Source organism: Seriola dumerili, unplaced genomic scaffold (genome assembly GCF_002260705.1).
Source record: "Seriola dumerili isolate Sdu_G_001 unplaced genomic scaffold, Sdu_1.0 BDQW01000189.1, whole genome shotgun sequence".
Lineage (NCBI taxonomy): Eukaryota > Metazoa > Chordata > Actinopteri > Carangiformes > Carangidae > Seriola > Seriola dumerili.
The window spans coordinates 2,580,410-2,604,713 of record NW_019174444.1 but is presented as its reverse complement, the minus strand read 5'-3'; the positions used below and the strand labels follow the sequence as shown (position 1 = coordinate 2,604,713).

At 41.1% G+C, this 24,304-nt stretch overlaps 1 protein-coding gene across 1 annotated transcript in view; it reads left to right on the top strand.

Annotated features, from left to right (window-relative positions):
* LOC111227562 (adenylate cyclase type 1-like) overlaps window positions 1-24,304 on the top strand; it is a 47,592-nt gene that overhangs the window by 7,615 nt on the left and 15,673 nt on the right. The window contains exons 4-11 of the mRNA XM_022753108.1: window positions 3,387-3,498; window positions 9,716-9,843; window positions 12,916-13,074; window positions 14,535-14,676; window positions 15,932-16,087; window positions 19,500-19,694; window positions 22,576-22,673; window positions 22,869-22,953. Of these exons, the coding sequence (XP_022608829.1) occupies window positions 3,387-3,498; window positions 9,716-9,843; window positions 12,916-13,074; window positions 14,535-14,676; window positions 15,932-16,087; window positions 19,500-19,694; window positions 22,576-22,673; window positions 22,869-22,953 (1,075 nt within the window). The remainder of the gene's footprint in view (window positions 1-3,386; window positions 3,499-9,715; window positions 9,844-12,915; window positions 13,075-14,534; window positions 14,677-15,931; window positions 16,088-19,499; window positions 19,695-22,575; window positions 22,674-22,868; window positions 22,954-24,304) is intronic.

The following is a 24,304-nucleotide window of genomic DNA, read 5'->3' as shown; positions in this document are numbered from 1 at the left end:
TATGTCTATAAGCCACTGGTGACACTGGTTGTCACTGCTGAATTAGCAGCTCTAATTAAACAGGGTGTTTATGACATTGTTCAAACACTGATATGATTGGCTGGTTACATTTTTGTCCCTTCCATCTTTTCATCATGATTTCATCACATCCAAAAGTTTGAGGAGAAGCAGCTACAGGGTTTAAAAAATACATTTAAGGACAACATGATCAGATAATTTATTTTTTTCTTGGACTGAAATGGAGATTGTCATTTTGCAGCTTTTGTAACTTTTGCAGGTTGTTATCATGACTGCAGACTCTACATAATGATATCAGACCGGAGGGAACAGGAACTACAGTATGGAGAAACCAAAGAGTCAGTGCTACAAAAATAATAGTAGTTAATAGTTAATAGTGTTAAGTCAGTGTTTAGAATCAGCTACAGGGCATATTTCTGAAGAGTTTGATGATACTCAGAGAGGGAATCTCTGTTAAAGTTGATCTCTTTATTGTTTAAAACTAGTGTCAATAAACAGTAGTGGAGTATGAAAGTTGATGCAGTTCAGAAAATGCTCATGTGGTGCAACTATTAGTTGATTAATCTATCTTTTGAATGAAAGCTGATGGTTTAATTCATTGGTGTAACAAACATTCTTATCAAACACTTGCTAGTTCCAGCACCTCAGATGCAAGGACCTGTGTTTTTTTTCTCTATTTTATGACACTGTCAATTTAATCTCTTCAGATGTTGATCAATCAAAACGAGTAATGTGAACACCTTAGGCTCTGAAATTATAATAATATAAACATATAATCTTACATTTTATGGATAAATAACAATAAACCAATTGATCATTAAGTAATCGAAAGAGTGACAATCAAAATAACTGTTGGTTGCAGCCCTGCTGTGTTTTAGATGATTGACAGAAATAAGCTGTTAAACTGTTCTGATTGTTTATTCTTTAATTAAGAAAAAGTGACACGTTCATTCACAGCTTCAAAACTGTTGAATGGGAGATTTTCCTGTTTTTCACTGTTGTAAGTTGAATATCTTCGGGTTTTTCACTGTTGATCACACAAAGAAATTTGAGGAAGGTCTTTTCTGACATTTTATATAGTAAACAATTAATTAATTAACTGATTGGTTTAAGAAAAGAAAAAATCAGCAATCAGTAATGAAAACAATCATTATTTGCAGCCCCGTCCTTGTGAATTTTCCAGCCTATTCAGCAGCCCCCTCTATTGCACTTGTAATGAAGAGAATATTAGCGAGCGTGAGAACCCGGCGTGACTCTGAGCTGATTGCGTTCCAACGAGGCAGGAAAGAGAAACGTAGAGCTGTATCAGAGCTGCTGAGAGTGGGAGTGGAGGGCTAGGTAGCATGTCAACAGCACTCCTGTCAAGAGACAATCCTCTCCACTCTCCGTCTGCTTCTCTCTCAGTCTGTCTGTCTGCCTCTGCTCCCACACTCACCCACAGTTTGGGAACATCACCGGCCTCGCTGCTGCACTGGCACTCAGCCAAACATCACGCTGCTGCTGCTGCACCACCCGAGCCAACTCCCGCTCATCTCCAGGGAGCTGCTACAAACGCACACATGCACACCCAAACACATGGTGGTAAAAAAAAAAACAAAAACCACACGAACATGAGCTTTATGTTGCCGAGCAGGGCCGTGACATCTCCCTGATCTGGCCCCCCTTTGATGTGGCCCCAAGACCGTTTGATCGCACACCTATTTATCTCTGCCACCGCTCTGCTCTCGTGTCCCTCCCTCGCCTCCTTTCTCCCTCTCTGCCCTCCTCTTGCCTTCTCCTCCTCACCCACCACACATCAGCACGACCTGCAGCACAGCACCATTCAAAGATAAATCACACAACAGAGCTCTTCTGTCGAGCAGCAGTCGTGATCCCAGCTTTGCATACATCAGGCTCCCGAGCAACTATACTGTGCTGCCAAAAAGAGCAACAGCAGCTCAGTCACGATGCAGAGGAAGGGTCTCTTCATGCAAGCTAGGTCTGGGGATCGAACTTCAATGCTTTTTGGGGACCTAATTGTGTCCCAAGCACCGAGTATTGACGTCTGACAAGTACTGAAAGCTGGTGTTGAATGTCTGGTCAGATTTGACTTATGAATTTGACTTTGAATTTAAAGCAAAATTTTTCACAATTTTAGACAATTTCATTGAGGCAAACTTCATGTACAGATGCTGATGTCTGGACTAGATTCTTGTGTGTCAGGAGCTAAGACAAACGTAGAGTGATGTTGTTTTTAGCACAACAAAACCTCACATGGAGGACGTTGTGGCTGGATGGCTGGATGGCTGGATGAACGAAGTGTAACCAACCTTTAACCAACAACTTTAGCTCTAAACATGAGGGACAGCTGGGGCTCATGGGAATTGTCATCAGGTATTCATTAACTAAAGCATTTGAAATTTTGATCCGATGATGGCGTTGATGAAAAGTTAAGGGATCACCTTCTGGGGAACATGAATATCTGAATCAAATTTCATGGCGACCCATCAAATAGTCAAATAGACATTTGACTCAAAACCACAGATGCCAACCTCACGGTGGCGCAAGAGAAAAAGTCAGGGGATCACCAAAGTTAATAGGATTCATCCTCTGGGAGCCATGAATCTTTGTTCTAATGACCTCATGACAATCCATCAAATAGTCATTAAAAAAGATGTGACTCAAAACCACCAATGTCAAGCTTATAAAGAGAAGGTCTAGACCTGCTCTATTTGAAAAGTGCCTTGAGATAACTTCTGTTGGGAATTGGCGCTATACAAATAATAATAACTTGACTTGACGATGACAAGACATTTGTTGTTTAGACTTGTCTTTTGTAGTAAAAATGTAAGCTACTGAAAAAGTATTGTTTGGATAACAGTACCCAACCTCAGGTATCATAACAGCACTGGTATCAAAGAATTTCTACTATTACCCAGCTCTACTCACAACCTCACAACAAGTTCAGATGCCTTTACTCCACATAGTAAATGCAGTTTTTTGTGGACCGGGAGTAAATAAGATCCATAACAACTTGTTTTGGTGCCATTTGGCCGGCCTCTGAGCAAATGAATGAGGGGATAAGTAGCTTTCAACACCTTCCTCATCCCCACTACAGCGGCTAGCCAGCAGCAGGTAATTTAGCTGTAATTGATTTAGTGGTTGCCCTAAAAGACACTTTCACTTATCAGGGATTGGATTATGGTACTGGCTGCTTGCTTCTCTTTTGATCGCCATTAGCCATTTTTTTTTTTTTTATTGCATCGGGAATTGCAGTGTTTACTTCCTGGAGAATACGAGGAACAGACAGTACTCAAATCAGCTGTCACGATGAGCCGAGCTCTTCGCTTTAGATTAAAATCTCTTTTCTTTCCTTTCTCTCCCGGCAGCATCCTGTTTGCAGACATCGTGGGATTCACCAGCTTGGCCTCTCAGTGTACAGCTCAGGAACTGGTCAAACTGCTCAACGAACTCTTTGGGAAGTTTGACGAACTGGCCACAGTAAGTGCTCTACCTTTCCCCCAAGGATTACTCTTTACTTTACAGACATCTGCTTCATAATGAAAATTATGAAATGAATAATAGATGTCATCAATGTTCAATTAAAGTCTTTATGCAAGTAGGAAAACGGATGTTTGGGTTGAAGGTTTCCTACCACTTCTACCATATACCTTTTCTACCATTATTTATACACATACTCAAATGGTTTGAAATATCCTGCAATTATCATCTCAACTATACGCATTATATTTTTTTAGATTTTCCCAGACTTTCACTTGAGTTTAATATATTCTAATATATTCAATATTCCTTATTTTCTTCTTTTCGATTAGTTTTTATTGATCTTTCTGGCCACTTGGGGGTAGCAGAACAAGCTGTAAATACATTTAACACTCACATATCATCACCTTATAAAGGTTATATGGTGAACGTGCTGGCAAACAAATGCTTATGTACACATTCAGGAGACATGGTAACATTAGCATTCATTTGGAGTCATGTTACTGCCAATATTCCCTCCCCTTTTAGCTCTGTGTTTGGTCTCCACCAGCTCCTAAGGGAAATCTCTGGCTCTTTAGCTGCCAAATGCTCCACTATGCTCACCAGTGAGTCTCTAACTGTGTCTGTCTGCTGCTTGCTGCCGAGCAGGTGGTGTACAGTGGGGTTTTTACAACATTTTCCTCTGAAAACAACACTATGAGAGAGGTGAGAGAGAACCAAAACAGTAAAGTTGTGGATTCAGGGTTTCTGCAGTGTACACCAAGTTAAATTTAACGCTTTAAAAGACGTTTTTAATACCAAGTAGAATGCAATTTAATACCTGTTTCATGGTCATACCAATTAAGAAGGATGGAAAACAAGTAGAGATGAAATCCAACTTTTAGTTTGTACGTGTGTAATGTCTCCCAAAAGCTTGCAATCAGATACAGAAAATGTACAGTTCTTGTTATTGTCTACGGCAGGCAAGATGATATATTTAAGACTTTTTAATATCTTCTAAGACCTTTTTCTTTTTTTTAGGAAAATTCAAATGTTTTCTAAGACTTTGTAAGACGTGCAGATACCCTGAGGTCAGACAGATAAACAATGAGCTGAAACTCACTATAAAGCCAGAAAGAAAGCTGCAGATTCAGATGATAATTCCCTGAAGGTTCATCACTACAAGTGATGCTTTTCACATTGTCATATTGTTTTTACATTTGATTCATTGTTATTAGAAACATATTGACTAGAGCCACTTTTACATTCTCAGATTTAAATAGATTGTTATTGAAATAACAAATAGATCGCCTACAAACCATATTCTCCAGATGTAAGGGAACATGATTGTTTGGTAAAAGACCCAACAAAAATCACATCATTATCATTTTTAAATTTATTTCAGTGAAAATCGAATGTGAAAACAACCATTCCAACTGAAATCGCAATATCTGCCAAAATAATCGCAAAGTGACTTTTTCTGTATATGGCGCAGCCCTAATTTGAAAACAATAAAAACACATTTGACTAAATAAATAAAATAAAAATATTCAAATACATAAGATCATAAGTATATGTACTGAGCAACACATGTTAAAGTTGGTCTGTTTCTATACTGAAAACACATTATTGCAATTACTGCAAGTTCTTGTTACTTATCAGTTATAAGTCATAAGCTAAAATGGGATGTATCGAGTGAGATAACTGTACAATATGTAAGGTAAGTGAATTTAAGTCATAGCTTCTGTTATGAAATAATGTGAGTGAGCCGTCACAGTCAGCTGACTGGGAGGCAGGCAGGCTGGCTGCAGGTTGATGAGCTCCTGTTTCAGCCTGTTGTTCCTCTGCAACACAAAAAGCTTCCAAGAAAACGGAATGTATTATTTAGTCCTGGAGCTCATTTGTTATGCCGAGCCATATATTGAAGAGTGAAAGTGAAGCTGGAGAGGCTGACTGACACGGAGTAAGAGGAGGAGGAGGAGGAGATGAAGGTCAAGAAGGAGAAGGAACTGGAAGGGTGAGAGAGGGAGAGATGAGTGAACCGATTTTTTAGACAGAGGGGAGATAAGGGCTGAGGAAGTGGAGATTTTATGTTTGTGTGTGTGTGTGTGTGTGTGTGTGTGTGTGTGTGTATGTGTGTGTGAGTGTGTGTGTGCGCGCGCACTATTGGGACTCTTGTAGTTGATAAAGAGAGTGTGTGTATGGTAGCACACACTTTATGTCAGTAAGCCTGTGTAGCGTTGGTCTCTGGGAAAGAAGATTAGGTGAGTGATAGGTTATCTGCCGCCACACTACTGTGATCATATTAATACTGAACCAGCCACACACACACACACACACACACACACACACACACACACACACACACACACACACACACACACACACACACACTTGTTCACTCATCATTTTTTATCGCCATAGTTCTATCCCTACTGCTGTCAGTAGTCATACAGCACAGTAACACCACCTCACTGCACATTAACTGTTTGTCAACACGCCGGCCATCACAACTGTACAAGGTTTATAAGATGATTTATTAGGTGTCAATCAGCTTCCTCCCCCCCAGTGGCCAAAACTTCATGAACGCAGCTTTGAAATACACGATAAAAGTAGTGACACAGTTGAAGATGAAGTCACATTAACCTTGTTCAACAACAACTGTTTGTGAGTATTTGTTTATATGCTGAAGGTGTTTTACTACAGAGGATTTGCAATGCCGGAATACAGCTCGTCTACATTCTGACCATTTTTATAATAATTTACTTTCTATTTCAATGATCAATTTTCTAAACATTTAATTTCACACAACAGTCTCTCTTCTTGAACTTAAGGATGAACTCATTAGATTTTGGTGGTCAAAGGTCAAATGCCAAGGTCACTGTGATCTCACATCCATCCCATTCTTGTGATCGCGATATATCAGGAAGGGAGGGAGGGAATTTCTGGTGATATTTTGGTGGTCAAAGGTCATGACATAATGTAACAGAAATGTCTAATAGAGTAAAATATGAAGTGATGACATTTTATATCCAAAAGGTCAAAGAACAGCTTCACTGTGACATCATAATGTTCTGCAAAAACACGTCTGGCTATTATTCTTATTATGAGCTGTAACTCAGGAAGGAGAGATCTTGACCATATTCCCTGCATCTTGACTGATGGGCGGAGGCAAACAACCGTGAGGTGGTAATTCTGGTTTCACTCTAAACTTACCTCAGATCTTCCCTTGAGTTTCAGGTCACAGAGTTCAGACAGAGCTTTCTAATAATATATAAAGCTCAGTCGTGTCGAAAAAGTCAGTTACACCACATTCACACTCGGCCCTCAGTCTGCCACCTGCCTGACCTCGTCCTCCACCAGGCCAAGTTATCTCTTCAGACAGTTTACTCTTGCTTTCTACATGCACACATATAAACATGCATGCACACACACACGCGCACACACACACACACACACACACACACACACACACACACACACACAAAAGATCACATGATCAGCAGGATTATCCCTCTTGAGTTCATTCTGCATCTCAGCAATCAGTCATGGCTTAACGCAGGAGAGGGAGAGAGACAGAGGGAGAGGAAGAGCAAGATACAAGGTGATATGTGGCTTGCTATCAGTGCTCCAGCGCTCAGTAAGCCATTATATGGAAATCTTGTGATGAGGATGTATTGTGTGTGTGTGTGTGTGTGTGTGTGTGTGTGTGTGTGTGTGTGTGTGTGTGTGTGTGTGTGTGTGTGTGTGTGTGTGTGTGTGTGTGTGTGTGTGTGTGTGTGTGTGTGTGTAGCTGCAGCTGCATCCTAATTGAGATTTATACCCTGTCATGTTTAGCGAGGGAGAGATTCACTTTCAAACTGGCTCTGTCACAGCTGGTGACTGCTGTTTGCTACACAACACATCTATTCCCCTGAGGCTCAACCTAAACTTAACCACACCAGACACACGCCTAACTCAACCCTAAACTTAACCTAACTGTAATGGAGATGAAAATGAGTCAAACCACATTGGTGGACGCAGATTTTGCCCCCGAATTAGACAAACTGTCTCCAGTCAGCTGGTTTGAAATCTCAAATTTGTCTCCTAAAGCAAACACAGATACCTTTCTCTTGAGACATTGCTTGCTGTCAGCTGATAATTTCTCTCTCATTTCTGTTCACACACACACACACACACACACACACACACACACACACACACACACACACACACACACACACACACACACACACACACACACACACACAGAGGATTCATGACAACTGCAGGGTAAGAGGCGGAGATGAGAAGAGAGTAGACGGGGTGTTCTGGTTTTCTGCTCACGGGAGCAGAAAGATTCTGGCGTGGGAGGATATGAGAATTCAGAACGTGGATGATTATCCCAGCGCTAGGAACAGAAATGGAGAGCGTGTGTGTGTGTGTGTGTGTGTTTGTGTGTGCGTGAATGTGTGTGTTTGTCACTCAGAGGCTGCCTGCAGGCTAAGCTTTGTAGGGTCTACCATTACGATTTTCTGATGACTGTGTGTGATGCAGTGCCAAATGGAAACCCTGCATGTGTCAGTGTGTGTGTGTGTGTGTGTGTTGTGTGTGTGTGTGTGTGTGTGTGTGTGTGTGTAACTAAAGCAAAATACCTGTACAGTATGTTTGCATGTAACCATGCAGCTGTTTGTGCTTTTTTCCAGGTATGTGAGTGTGTGCATCCCTGAAGGTGTGTGTGTATGTGTTTGTTAGTATCATCATTGCTGAGTTTGTGCACAATGTGCACTGTGACAAATAGCTGATATGTCTGGGAATGTGTGGGCGGGATTCTACTTCAAGAGCATGTCGGAGCAATTAGAGTTGGCCTCAACTACAAACACACACGGTTGCACATGCACACACATCTGATTTACATGAGCAGAGATGCAGCTGCAGAATCCATGCAGGTTTTGTACATTCAGATCTCATGTAACAGGAGTTATAATGCAAAATGTGAATAACTCCCAGCTGTTAAATATAGAAACAGTCACCAGATGAACGTCATGCTTAAGTTCCCACAGTGTTTTCAGTGAGACTCTGCTGAACTTTTGCTCCTTTCCCAAGAGAAACTATTTATCAGTCATCAAGTTTAGCTTTTTATCTGCGGAAGAAAAGTTGAAAGAAATAGAAAAGTTGCCGTCATAATTAGTAAATTGAGAAGCGTTAAAATTTGAAAACGTCCGAGCTGTATGAGCCACTTTATTAAAGAAAAAAAAAGAATGATAAGAAAAACTATAATGCTATCTCAGTTTCCATTTGCTTTTATTTTTCAACAGTGGTCGTAATGCACTGTCAGATCTATCACACAGTGGTCTACAACTACCAGGCCATGGCATATTTTTTTAATCAGTAAAATACAACAATTGCTTGATAGTAGGCTGTTTAGGCCTGCTGGGATTACTCACCATGCGGCCCATCACTATTAACTGCCATATATTTATTTTCTATTTATCATTTATGGTCACACAGCTCCTCTGTCCTCTACTCTCTGGGTGAGGCGGGGCTGCACTCAGTACACCCGCACGCACAAGCATGCACACAGATATACACACACAGACACACACAAACACAGACACACACACACACACACACACAGGGAGAAAACAGCAGCAGGGAGGCTGCGCTGGACACAAAACCAGGTGAAGTAAAGATAACTGAAGATTACTGGAGTTGATGACAACTATTACTGAACTTTAGTGTAAGTGCAATAAAAATGAAAACGCCATAGGAATGTTCAATAAGCAACCAACAGAAGAGAAGAGATATTTCATCCATTTTGTCTTCTACACAAACACATTGCACTGGTTAAGCTAATAGCGAATAGTTATGGTCTGTTAGTCATGCACATAACTCAGTGTAAAACCACAAATTGCCATTGTAACACTGTGGTTATTGCAAGGGTTAAAGAAACAATGAGGTTGTCTAGTTTAAACCGTACTGTCACAACTATGGTGTCAATCTTATCATTACCTCTCATGGTGTAATAGGCTGTTTACAATGGACATAATCTAAACCTAGTCACCATCTGCTGGATGACAGATGAGAATTTTCTTCAGCATTATTTTATGAAAAGAGTCAATGTCAAAACACAACTGGAATTCAACAATGGCTGTCACTCTAACCCACTTATTGTCTCTGTAACCAGTGGCAACACATTGATATAGTTTGTTCACCAGTTCATATAATCTGACGTCTGTCCGTGTCTGTGTTTCTGCAGGAGAATCACTGCAGGCGAATAAAGATCCTGGGGGACTGTTACTACTGTGTGTCAGGACTGACCCAACCCAAGGCTGACCACGCCCACTGCTGCGTGGAGATGGGCCTGGACATGATTGACACGATTGCGTGAGTCACACACATATACAACCACACACCTACATCTTCTCTATAATGTGCATCTGTACACTCACATGTCTGTAAAAGGTCAACACGAGAAGTTTCACTGCATGAACGTGATCGAGTAAAGACTCATCTGAAGTGAAGGGATTTCTTGTTTATTAAACCGTGATAATGGCTCACATGGTTACAGCACTCACCTAGTATTATTATTTCATCACTTCTACTTTGCTGTTTTTTCTATCACTGCTAAGCTACTGTCGCTGAAACTCAACACTTCCTTCAGATTTTACACATTAAAAAACTATCAAGTACAGGATGGATTAAGTCTGTTGAGCTGTTGGAAGACTTTTTATGTAAAAAATAAACAAAACGTTGTGCTCCATTAATGGCAAAACACAATTGGAAGTAAGTTAATGAATGAAAAGACAAAAGATAAACATTTAGGGAGTTTTTAAATTGGCATTAAAAAGGAGTTTGTAATAAAAACCTGTATGTATTATAATCTTGTTCCAAATAAAGTCCTGGTTCTCTCTGCGACTAAGGTAATTAAAGGCCAGTCCTTCAGAATTTATGATAAGATATTTAGATGAGCCCAAAAACCATTATTAAACTGTCACTAATTATATCTTTGAGTGCTTTCTAATTGCACGTCAAATATGTTTGATTGTGTTTTCAGCTCTTAAGAGAGATCTGGACAATCTTAAACTAAACTGAGCATTAGTCATTTGACAGATTGTCTCTGCAACACTGAGCTTTCTCTCACAGTCACAGAACTGACTGTCACCATTGATGCGGAACACGTGACAGTAATATAGGATGTAGGAGGAGTTTGGCAGCAAAAATCACTTTGTTTTGTTCAGACACAACCAAGCTGTGTTGGAAATATCCATGTAAGTCTTAATATTGACAACAGATAGAGTCTGCAAACTAAGACAAATTCAATTTGTTACATATTTACAATATAAAAGACACATGTGGACTCCCACCCATACCCCCACTAGCATGTTGACACATACACGCACACAGAGAGCCTTTACCTCGTTTCCTTGTGTGAGCATTCGTCTGTCATGTTCTTTCCCTGCTGCTCTGTCTGAGTGGATGGATGCCACTGTAGGAGTCCTTTATCTCAGAGGCCAGGTGCTGCCATACACACTCATCCCTCCACGTGTGTGTGTGTATTTGTGTGGTGTGTGCAACATCCCTCCTTCAGCCTGATGGACGGACCACATTTTCTTTTCTGCCACCCTGTAAACACAAACACAAACACACACTTTGTCAGCCCTCCACCGCTCTCTATTTCCTTCCTCTGCTCCTTCCGTGAATCTGTGGCGTCTGAAGTGTCTGACCTCCCGCTGCTGACGAGGTGCTCCGTGTAGTGATTTACTGGGTGGGAGAGGCTTTGGAAAAGTCCTGCTTCATCTCCTGTGCACCACAGCATAGCAATGAGAAGGTGGTCTGCACCTGCACATGCATAAATCTACACATGTAAAATCTACATGAACATAGACACAGAGGATGCATTACAGAGTTATTTTCATTGGTCTGGAACAAAGTTGCAATGTTTCTTTCGACCACTAAACAGGCAAGTCAGCAAGCCAGGACCTCTGCCACCTTGACTAAAACTATTGTATTTGGTCAAAATGAAGAACTTTTCTCCCATATAGTTCGAAAGAGTTCTTTTCTTTTGAAGAAGAAATGGGAATTGGAAACCACTTAGAGAGCACGTATATCCCCGAGGAGTTCACACAAGTAAGTTAAGTAGTTCCTAAGAAGAGAATAACAATGCTAAGAGTCTATATCCCTGCTAGCAACTCTGTGAGGTTGCACTTGGGTACAGCAGTGCTTTGAGGTAATGCTAACGTCCGCATGCTATTGTTGCAGTGAACTTTCAATGCTTACACGCTGATGTTTACCATGTCCACTATATTAGTTTAGCATGTTAGCAGTCAAACATTTGTCGTGAGGAGTTGTAGCTGTGATTGTAGCACAAACGGCCTTAAGTGCACATACATCGCACTATGTTGAGTGCCATACTACTACCTGCTAACTCTCTGCTCCGGTTGCTAGCCTTATTGCTCTCTCTTTCTCTCGCCCGCTATATACACAACCTACGTGCTGAGCTATTCCTCAAAGGAGCTACATGCTTTACAATATTCGGGCTCAAACTTCTTGCACAGATTTGATAAATTTGAGTATACCTCCATCGTTTACTTGCTACAGCTGCCGCTTTACGCTCATTACGCAAGTTCTACGAATCGGAAGCTAACTTTAGTATCGTCATCCTTTGGCTGTAGCCATATATTGTTGTACACTTTCTACTTAAATTGTAAAAAAAAAAAAATGCAATACTGTAAAAAAGTAATTTTACTGTGGTACTGCAACTACAGGAAGTGCTTTTCTGTGATGCTGTAAATACACAAAGTACTTATTCTTTGATACTGTAATTACAGAAGGTGTTTTTGCTGTGATACTCTGAATACATTAAATGCTTTTACTTTGAAACTGTAACTACGGGAAGTACTTTTCTGTGATGATGTAACTACACGAAGCACTTTTTCTATGATACTTTAACTACAGGAGGTACTTTTACTGTGATACTCTGAATATATGAGGTGCTTTTAAGTACGAGAGGTACTTTTACTTTGAAACTGTAACTACAGGAAGTGCTTTTGGTGTGGTGCTGTACTCTTGTACTCATGGAGTATTTTTATCCTGTGGTAGTGGTACTTTTCTTTCAATAAAAGTTTACAAAAAAATATTTTCGCTGTAGCTGATCACCCTTTAAAAAAATCACAGAATTATGCTCATTGCGCATGCGCAGCATCCAAAAAAAAGGGGTACTGTTCTCTCCGCCTGACAAAGTCTACGCGACACGGTCACGCCCACGAAAATAAAAGAAATAGATATACAAAACAATATATAGATGCGATAACGGCTGCTAGTCAAGCTAGCTCCGTGTCTTTGGTCTGTGGCCAAACTGTCAACAACTTTTTTGATGACCTCTGGTGGACGTCGAATTTTCTTGGTTTCGTTTGAGCAGTTGGAGTTTAATCTTGTATCCCTCTCCCATTCCTGCAGGTCAGTGGTGGAGGCGACAGAGGTGGATCTGAACATGCGTGTCGGTCTTCACACAGGACGGGTGCTGTGTGGCGTGCTGGGCCTCAGGAAATGGCAGTATGACGTCTGGTCAAACGATGTCACACTGGCAAATGTGATGGAAGCCGGGGGGCTGCCTGGGTCAGTACTGACTGTTACACACACAGACACACACAGACACACACACACACACACACACTGAAGCTGGACTCTGACTGGTCACAGTAGAAACACAACACACACATGCTCAGAAATACAGTATCCCAGCAACAGAGCCAGAATAAGGCTTTATGATGTATGCATCAAATCATAGCAGATGGAGAATGCACTGTTTCTGTATGTGTTCTGTAGGTACAATATGCATTTTCATAGAACTGTCAAATGTCCATCATTATCAATATTTTTGACATTATTTCATATTTGATGCTGTCTTGTAAAAAACAGATAATATAATAATAATCCAATTTATCTGAAAAAGTACAAACATAACAAATTAATTGAAAAGACTAAACCAATAACTTTATTCTATTGTCTTATTAGTCACGGATATATTTTTTTCAACTATTAAATACTACAGAAGCACAATACGTTTATAATCATGACTTGAGCATCTCAATTACAAGAAAAAGATCTCATAATTACAAGATCTGCATCTCATAATTGTTAGATACGGATCTTGTAATTATGAGATCTGTTACCTCAGTCGATGTCTCATAATTATTAGATAGTTTTCTTAATTATGAGCTTGTCTTCTCCAAAAGTCTGAGACCACTTTCCTGTGGTTTATTCTCAAGTGTTTTCAGCCGTGTTTCCAAACTTGTAACACTGATCTGACCCAAAATCTCTCATAAACAGTCAAATATATCAAAATATCAGCATAAAGCTACGAACATCCATCCAACAAGATGCTGCACTTTTCACAGATCACACACACACACACACACACACACACACACACACACACACACACACACACAGCGGCTGTTGTGTGTAGAATGAGCAGCACTTGCCTTGCTCATCATAACAAAGAAATGTGTTTTTAATATTTTTTGTACAACAGTGAAGTTGGCACAGAGGACTGTAAACCAACTCTAACACTAAAAATGAGGTTTTGGCTACCAGGCTATACTTTAATTTATTAATAGTAAAAGGATAAAATAGTGATGTGCTATAAGAAGAAGTCACCTCAGCTCATATGTGATCTTAAAAAGTTGGGATGAAATGATTTCGCTTTGATGCAGTTTCATGAATTTCCTGAAAAGGACAGTAAAAGCAGCTAAAAATAAGGCCAACTGCTAACATTAAATTAATGTCACATCGTTCAAGAAAACTCATCTACAGTAACAAGCTGGTTTGCATTTAAAAAGCAGTGGAATGAGGTCACCTCATTGGCTCAATTTGTCCTTGTTTCAAGTTAAGTAATAAGATTGTAGGACTCGTTACCAGATAAAAAGAGTCGTTTGGATGAAAATTTCTTTGCTGTGAAGAATTTTGAGCAAGCTGAGGGGCTATCAGGCCGATAAAAATAATGAGGGGGATAATGATTTGAGATGTCGGTGCCTGACTTTTATCACTAACTGCTTTTCGTCCTCTGCTCTCAGCAAGGTGCACATCACAAGGACCACCCTGGAGTGTTTGAACGGGGACTACGAGGTGGAGCCGGGCTTTGGACACGAGAGACATGCCTTCCTCCAGAAACACCACATAGAGACTTTCTTCATTGTGCCATCACACAGACGTAAAGTACGCCTGAACGATGTCTTTTTTTCTTCTTTTTTTTTTTTTGCATTTTCTCTCTCTTCCTCTAGCCAGTGTACAAGTAGAGAAGTGACACATCTGTCAGTGTTGTAACAGTTAATCCTCTGATGCAGGCAGGGAGGTAGGCCATGTGTTAAGCTGGCATACACATGGCTAGTATCACTATCTCACACCAACTGTACATGTGCATCAGAGTGTGTGTGTGTGAGTGTGTGTGTGTGTGTCATGGCATTTTAAATCCACAGATAAATGCACTCGCACAAGTACACACACAAATAAACATTTGATACATCCAGGTTTTCAAACGTCGCACACTCACAGTTTACTGTAAAAATCCCACTCAAGCCTACTTTCTTTCCATGAATGAGATGATTCTTCAAAGCACATTAATATTCATGCTCTCATGTTTTAAAATATGTCATATCATGTCTCCTGTCATGCTTTTTTTTTTTTTTCTTCCATCCGTCCCTGAATAATCTCCTTTGGAAGTAAATAAACTGGAAGATTAGAGGTAAAAAGAGGTCAGAAATGATGAGTTTTAAAGTTTTAATGTTTTTAGAAAGGAATTTAATATACTGAATTATCAGCAAGGCTTTGGAGAGTGGAAATTAATACAAAATCAGCCTGGTTGCACACATTCATGGTTTTTCCAAACTTGTCTTGACTGTTTCTACTTGTCTAAGTCAAGAGTTCAAAGTTCAACTACCTCAAAAACAAATAGCTGAATTTCTATCACCTGGGGCTTTGATTTAAGGTTAATGCTAACGTAGCATGTTAGCTTGTTAAATAAAGGCCTACACATGCTAACGTGCCAAACATTATATGGTAATTCAGCACATATTAAAGTACAAGAGAGTAATAGTAATAGGAAGTGATTTGTGTTGTACACATATGATTTTTTTTTGTTGGTGTGTTTCCATTTATTCTGACTAGTTTGAACTGATCCCCTTTTTTTTATCTAATTTATTTATTTTAGTCCAATTTTCTTTTCTGTATTACAGGTCATTGTGTTCATTTTTTGTGTATGTTATAAAAGCTAAAAGAAATATACAGAATGCCAAGTAAGAAGCTAAACATAAGAGAAGAACATAAAGAGAAAGATTCAAGGGAAAAGCAGTGACGTGACGAAGTTACAGAAGACGTGACGGCTCGTTGTCTGTATGTTTTCTGTACCTCTCAGCAGCCTCTAGTTCCTCCTTTCTTTCGGTTTCATCTCATTGTCTTTGTCTTTTTTTTCCAGATCTTTCCAGGTCTGATTCTGTCTGACATCAAACCAGCCAAGAGGATGAAGTTTAAGACAGTGTGCTACCTGCTGGTACAGCTCATGCACTGTAGGAAGATGTTCAAGGCCGAGATCCCCTTCTCCAACGTCATGACATGTGAGGACGACGACAAGGTGTGTGACATTTGTGTATTTCAGGTTCTTGATGTAGAAATAGGAGACTTTCATATGCTTGCATGCATGTGTGCAACACTACTGTACAGAGTAGATGTGAATATTTCTGGGTTACATAGTAAAAAAAAATCCCTTTAATGGGTTTGTATGTCCATTTGTGATGGACGAAATCCTGCTTGGATTCCTAATCTGCTACACACACACGCACACACACACACACACACACACACACAAAATCACAGGCTCACACACACACACACACACACACACACACACACACACACACACATAAAACAGTAATCTGGATTTCTAGATTTTCAGCATCATAAGCACTACAGTATGCCTGCATGACTACTACTTGTTGAGAAGTAAGCCAGTGGAATAGATATTATGAGGAACTTTTCATCTAAACTCATTGCTCTTAAGCTCTCAGAGTGTGTGTTTCTGTGTGTGTGTGTATATCTGGGCTGACATGTCTGCGCGTATGTATCTGCCAAATGACGTTTAAATGTGCACGGGCATTGATTTGTGCCTGTTCATGTGTCGCTCACTGTCTCTGTGAGTATATTTACTTGTTAAACCACTGTGACGCAGCGGTGAGTCAGTGGCAGTGCTGCTGGTTTGGTGTTTGGAGATCAGCGTCGTGGCATCACAGGGTCTAGCTGTCGGAAATAGCCTGCTAGCTGTAATCCGCCCGACCGTGTGAGCTCGGCCAGGCATTAGTACTTCATGATTCTGATGAGGTTGCATTATGACTGCTGGTAATCACCCACAGCCCGGTATCATCTCTTCTAATAGCATTAGCCACATTGTTACATGATTATCCAAGTAGCCAAAATCCTAGCATTGTGACACAGGAATTTCATAATAGAATTATGACGCTGCAAATTGTTTGGGTCAAAGAATATAAAATCGTCTGAAAGATGATGAAAGAAAGATTCAGATTTTAATGAGCTAGAGCAGTGGTTCTCAAACTTTTTCACATCATAGACCCTAAACTGACACAAATTAGACCACAGACCCCCATCTGATAAGAGTTTTGCTTTCAGATGTTTAGATGTTACAGGAAGTATTTGAAACGCATGAACCAAAATAGTCATTTATTCTGTCATTGTGTTACTTATGGAAGGAATCATAGTGAAAACTAGAATCACTGCCTCACGGTTGTCTGCCTCCGCCACTCAGATTAGTTTCAGGTGACATTCCTGTTCATCCAGAGTCATAGAAAATATGAACCATTTGTGTGAGATTTTGTCATAATTGCATTATGAAGTCTTGGCTAACGGCTAAAAAGTGTTTTGTGCAGTCACAGTGACCTTTGGCACAGAGGTATGAAAATTATTCTTCTTTTTGCTGGGGACCCCCAGAGATCCCCCTCAAGGACCACTGTGGATCCCAAGCCCCCACTTTGAGAGCCACTGACCTAGAGGAGCTGCAACTGTCTGGACTACCACCACATTCAAGTCATGTCCAACTGACAACCATTATTTATTACTCAGGAACTGCCACTTTCTATCAATGCAGGAGGCCATGCTCAATATGCACCTGCATCTCCAAAAGCCTCTGTCCGTGAATGGTCTGTACACAGCGCAAACTTTGCAAAATTCATAATTCGCACCCACAAATTTATAATTCTTGTGCACAGTTTGCACGCTGAAATGCGAGTTGTGTTAGGGATAGAACATTTCAGGACCCAAATGCAGACTCAGAGGCAGAGCTGGTACAGCTGATAAGACTTATTCAACAATGAAAAGACAAGACTCTTAATTTGAGGGAGACACAAACAGGTGACAAGGAATCCAAAGTGCATAAACAAACGAAACGGAAACACGAGGAATCACAAGGGAAAACAAGTGATTTAATTACACACTGGGGGTGGGATGGGGGGTGGGGGGGAATAATGAGACGCAGGTGCAACTAATTGGGGCGGGGCAGACAATCACAAACACACTGGGACAGGAAGTAAAATAAGCCATAAACATACACCAGGTGAGATATTTCAAAATAAAACAGGAGCTTGCCCAGGAGAAGGACGCATTTGAAGGAGCCTTCAAAATGGGACATCCTAGTTACGCCGCTGTGACGCAGTTGGTCTTCAAATGCAAACGTGATAGACTCATGGAGACCCGTCTAAGTGTGGCTGAGCCCCCACCCCCCCAGGCCTTTTTCAGAGCAGATCGTTTCACAGCAACTTTAAAAGAAGGAAAGCACAGGTGTAATTAACAACATTATTCAAGGCTGCATTACATTTAGGTTTACCTGTCTCAAGGCCCTGGTCATGTGAGTGCTGACAGGCTTACTGGGACACTTAAATGGAACAGAACCACCATGAGGTTATTAATTACATCTCAAATGTGAGCTGTGAAAACAGGTCTTTACATACAGTAGGTGAATAAAATTGAGTCAAGTCAGATGATGTCAGGGAAGCTTGAGTCTGAGATGGACCCTAAATTTATCTGAAACTGTGTCTTCACACTAATATCTTCCAAACAAGCAATTTACTATGTTGGAATCTCCCAGACTTCACATCTGTCCAGCTGTTAGAAAAGACGGTGCAGCAGTTTGCATAAAAACATCAGATCGGATGAATCTAAGTAATTTAGATTTAGATTAAGTAATTTAAAACATATTTTTATTTCCTTTCTTACAGTTGTGGTTGTTTATTTTTTACTCTTTGATTCAGCTTCCCTCTTCCCATAATTTCATTGCAGGCTTAGTCCAGTGTAGTTGGTTTATACTTTCTTACAGAGCTGCTAATGTTGCTGTGGACTCTAAGTCTATATGTTAGTTTGTAGTTAGTTTATATTAGTTTATATGTGTTATACGTATTTAGTGCATGTGTGTATCCCTGCTCATCTCGTGTAAAGCACAGTGAAGTTGAAGCGTTAAATAAAAATCTAAGAAGAGCAAAGTTTCCTCTCCTTCTTTGATCTAACAGTTTAGTTTTCTGGTGTGTGAGGAGCAGTACAGCCTCACAGGGCCAGAACAGGGTGGTTCCCAGAAAGCAAAATAAATCTGGTCCACAGGCTCGTTTTGATTCTGGCCCTGTACACACCCGGTTCCATGGCCCAAATCTGGCCCATATACGGCACGATTGTCAGATGCTACTTCCAAATCTGGTCCAACTCTGGTGCACATACATGAAATCTTGTGGCTGTCAGACAATACTGGAGGATAACAGCCAGAATCTGCTCAGATGTGGAAGTATATGGGCCAGACTCGGGCCGAGGACCCAGGCATATGTTGGGCCAGAAATTTAAAGTAAAGTTACAACAAAGTCTTACACTCCTCAGTGCTCAGCCCACAAAAGTCTACATTCATATGCTTCACCACATACAATGATGACCAGTCACATCAGACTGGCCGGCCTCTGCAGAGACTGATTGTGTTGCCTGTTTTGGCGTCTCGACAGCGGAGAGCCCTGCGCACTGCGTCAGAGAAGCTGAGGAACCGGACGTCCTTCTCAGCCACCGCCGTGCAGCACTCGCCGGGAACACGGGTCAACCGCTACATCGGGCGGCTCATCGAGGCGCGGCAGACTGAGTCGGAGACATCAGACCTCAACTACATCACCCTGTTCTACAAGAGCAGAGACAGGGAGCGCAGGGTGAGGACGCACACACACACACACACACACACACACACACACACACACACACACACACACACACACACACACACACACACACTGCACACAAACATCTGCAGAAGCCAGTGACTTGGATTTTTATTTACAAACAGATACAAAACAGAACAAATACAGTATATACTTTCCTCATTACATGTAAGGTAACATGTGTCGTGACTGCACCCCCCCCACCCAACACACACTCACACACACACACCTCCCCTCTGTCTTACTCTCACATACACACACCCTACACAGTCTCTAATTCTCTGTCTCCCCTTTCTCCCTCTCTCCCACGTGTGTTGTCTCTGATGTGTGTGTGTGTGTGTGTGTGTGTGTGTGTGTGTGTGTGTGTGTGTGTGTGTGTGTGTGTGTGTGAGAGAGAGAGAGAGAGAGAGAAATCCACCCACCCTCTCAGGAGGGGGTGCAGATAATGATTTGGGAACGTCTGAGCGGCACACGTGACATCTTTCTCCTATGTGTGCGTGGGTTGAGCCATAAAGGAGACACAGAACAGAGATGGATTTGTGTGTGTGTGTGTGTGTGTGTGTGTCAGTATGTGTGAGCAATCCAGACATTCAAACTGGTAGCAGAAGAATTAAATACCCCATACAAAGTAAAAACCAGTTAATTGTGTTTCAGACATTTCATTGTTGAGGAAAATGCCTCCAGCAGAAAAAAATTAAAATAAAGACAAATTAGTATAAAGAGTTTATTTACTCCCACACAACTACAGTAAAAGGATTTCTTTTATAGGGTGCTGGGAGAGTTCAGGACACATCACTGTTCAACAAATTCATATCCAACTGCACACCAGATCTTTAGAAGTTATTATTTATTGATGCAGGAGAAAAAGATTATTTTTTTGGAGCAAGTGCATAAGCATTCTTACAGGATATCCAGCTTCTTCAGGATAAGCAAACCTGAAAGATGTAGATGCAAAACACAACGTCATTTACTCTGGAAAACTCTTATCTCTCGCAGAAAAAAAAACAAAAAAAAAAACAACTTCTAGGACTGTGATTGAAGGTGGATTATAACACCCGGGAGGCCAAGGTTCAATGTGTGTCAGTTGCTTTTTTGAAATTTGATTACTTACAATATTGTGCTCACATAAATTAACTTGTGCTTGTGCGGGTTGGTTTGTGGGATGAAGCTGCCGTCTCTAGTCTGCTGTGTGAATTTGGAGGCAACTGGGGGCGAACAGCAAAAAAACAAAAAAACAAAAAAAACCCAGTCATGTCTGTGGTGTGTGGTGAGATCTGCTTTTAAACAACGTAAAGACATAAAATTAATGTCATGTTATATAGACTGCGTTTCAATATTTCCCATCATCCCTGCAAATGGCTCCGGTGATGTCGGTTGTTTCGGTTCCTTGGTTCATCAACTCTCCTTGGGTCGTGAAATATTGTGACAATTAATGTGGGAATTGATCACAATTAAATTCAATACAAACATTTATAGTTTATGTAAACTTTTTAATCTTCTGTTTCCTCTACTTTACGACAAGATACTGTACATCTAAAACTAACTCAGTGACCAGATTTAATGAGATTCAGCTGCAGATTGAGATTAAAGTGAACACATCTTGTTACCATGCTACAGCAAATTTTAAATGAGCAATGTTAGCCTGCTATCTGTACAACGCTGCAGCCAGGTGAGGACCGAAACTACTAAGGTCGGCAAAAGACAAGATTACCCGGTTTCCTCTTCTCCCTCGAAGTATAATTTACTGCACAGCTTTTCTAACCTTCCTGGGACCATGAAAGTTGGTTTGTAGTACTTCATGATTAGAGAGTCACCATCCCTTTGTCCTTTTTTGTTAACTTCCTCTCACACAGTAAATCAGTTGCGACGCCGAAGTGAAGGAGTTCAGTATCTTTGGGTCTCGTTCACAAGGGTAAGACTTAGGAATTAGTGACAGTCAGGTGGGTCTAAAGGTGAAACTCCATCTACACTCCAGACGTCACCTGTGGTTCAGGAGCTTTCAGCACCAACCAGAAGGATAAGGTCATTGATACGAACTATTGAAATTAGCTCGCTTCATGGGATATCTGGGCTCACCCTCAGAGAGAGGATCGATAACCAAAATATCCAGGTTTGTAGCTGTCGTTTGCAGGGATTCTGTATCCGAACAAGCCTGGGGACACCTCACTGGTCTTTCATGAAATTGCCATTGAAGGGTGCATTAAGAAAGTCAACGTACTTGGGACAACGTCTCTGCAGGTAAACAAAGAAAAGTCTACAAAAAAAGAGTTTTGCAAGAGAACAACACAACACAACTCCCAAACCTCTAAAGTGTGTTAGACTGGCCTGAGTGTCAAGAAAAAGGAGTTTGATCCAACTTCTGATCATAGCTGGGCTCAAAACGAAAACAAAAACACATGGTAATGTCATACTTAAAACCATGCAGCCATTGTAAGTTTAGCTGTTGCTACATAGCAAATATTAGCATTAACAGCTGTTTACTTGCAAGTCTAGAAGAAACATTTCAATCACTTCCTTTCTTCTACTGAAGTTGGCATGCTAACCGGCTAGCCCCGGCCCGGTTGGAGCATCTTGTCACTGTAGCCTCCAGTCTTCCCTGGAGAAGTAGCTGCTCAGAGCACGTATTAAAACCTCTTGTATTGTAAACGCAACAATGGCTGAAGCTCTCGCTCTAAGACTGGTAAGTAATCAGCTGTTAATGCTAACGTTAGCTATGTAGGAATAGCCACACTAACAAGCAGGGTCAAGATTGTCCCTGGAAAAGGATATTTGACTGACTCTGCAGAGACCTGGACCCAGATAAACATGTGAGGGGGTGGATGGACACATGCTTCTTACCATGACATTTTCTCTCTGTTCTGTCCTGTGTTAGTATCACCAAGTGTATGACGACCATTTCATCAGTGCGGTGGTTCTCTCTCTGATCCTTGCTGCTCTGTTTGGCCTTATCTATCTGCTAATGATCCCACAGTAAGTTCACACACACACACACACCCACACACACACACACACTCTTCCACATTTGCAGTCTGTCCATTCATGTAGCATAATTGGATCGATCTTGCCAGGCTGCAGTGAGACAATTAGACAGGAAGGTGTTTTCACTGCAGTCAGTGGAAAACCGGGAAAGCCCTTCTCACTCTGGTCTCTCCTCTCGTCTCTCAGGGGGATGCTGGTGCTGCTGCTGCTGGTGCTGTGTGTGTGTTTCCACGTGGCCTGTGTCATGTACCTGCATCTCACCAGCATTCAGGTAGGACTCCCAGGCCTCTCCCAGCAGGCGTCTCCTCGGAAACTGGTCTCCTCTGGATAGAGGGAATGCACTGATTCCACTTTTTCACATTATTACCCCCTTGTTCAAACAGATATCGCTGGAAAAAAGTAAAGACAAATATGAGAAACAAAGATTCTTAGAAGTTCCTGGACAGTCAGTGGTCTGTGGAAATTGAAATTTTCCACGTAATTGATAAATTTTTGTCTGGTTCTGGGGTTTGAACCTACCCGCTGACTGGGGTCTGTTTGGACTTTTTGTTTCCTCCGGGTTCTCCGGCTACTTCTCACAATCCAAAGACATGCAGGTTAAATGATGACTCTAAATGCCCGTAGTGTGAATGGTTGTTTATCTCTATATGTCACACTGAATAAATGTCCGTATTTTTAAGGACTACTGACATTTTTGGAGATAAGCTTTCATGTTGAGAGTTAAGATGAGAAGGTTGTCACCACTGTCATACCTGGGTTTAAGATATGAAGCCAGAGCCAGCAGGAGGTTAGCTTAGCATAAAGACAGGGTATCAGCTGACAAATTCCACCTACCAGCACCTGTGAAGCTCAATAAACATCTTTGGACAGAGCCGAGCTAGCTCTTTCCCCCTGCTTCCAGTCTTTAAGCTAAAGCTCATCACCTGCTGGCTCAAGCTTCATATTCAGCACGCAGACATAAAAGTGGTATTAATGGATTTTTCACCTTGAAAATCATGAGGACATTTATAAGAATATGCTGCTTTTCTGTGCACAGATTTGTAAATAAATTTGTCTCATTCAGAAAACGTTGTGCTTGTTCAGTGAACAACCTCCAGTGGGTTGTAAAATAATGTTAACCTGAACCTCCTGAACAGCAGTATAACCATTACTATAAGGTTTTTGCACTGCAGTCAACGTTGGGTCATAAACTCTTACAGGGGCTGTTTACCTGTGCAGTATATGGTACCGGGGCTGTTTGCTTATATCACTTTTATCTGATAAAAGTCTGAGGACTGAAATATTGCACGTAAGCTGAGGACAAGTAGTTTTCTCTGTGAATTCTGGACTGCAGATGTCAACTGTTACTCGTCAGTTAGGTGGGAGTGACGGTGATGACGGCCATGCGCTCTGACATCACGTTCATACCCTCTATATGACACTGTGGTATCATGCTACATTGAACTGTCATCATATCCTTTAAGCGTCTCCGCTAATAGGCCTTTGCATAATGAGTGACGCCACAAAATGTCCTCATTTCATTTCCACTCCTGGCTAATGATGTGTCCAAAAACGCTATTGAGGTAGATAAACAGGTGCTTCATTTACTGACTCGTTCTATTCCAATCCTCCCCCTCCCACCT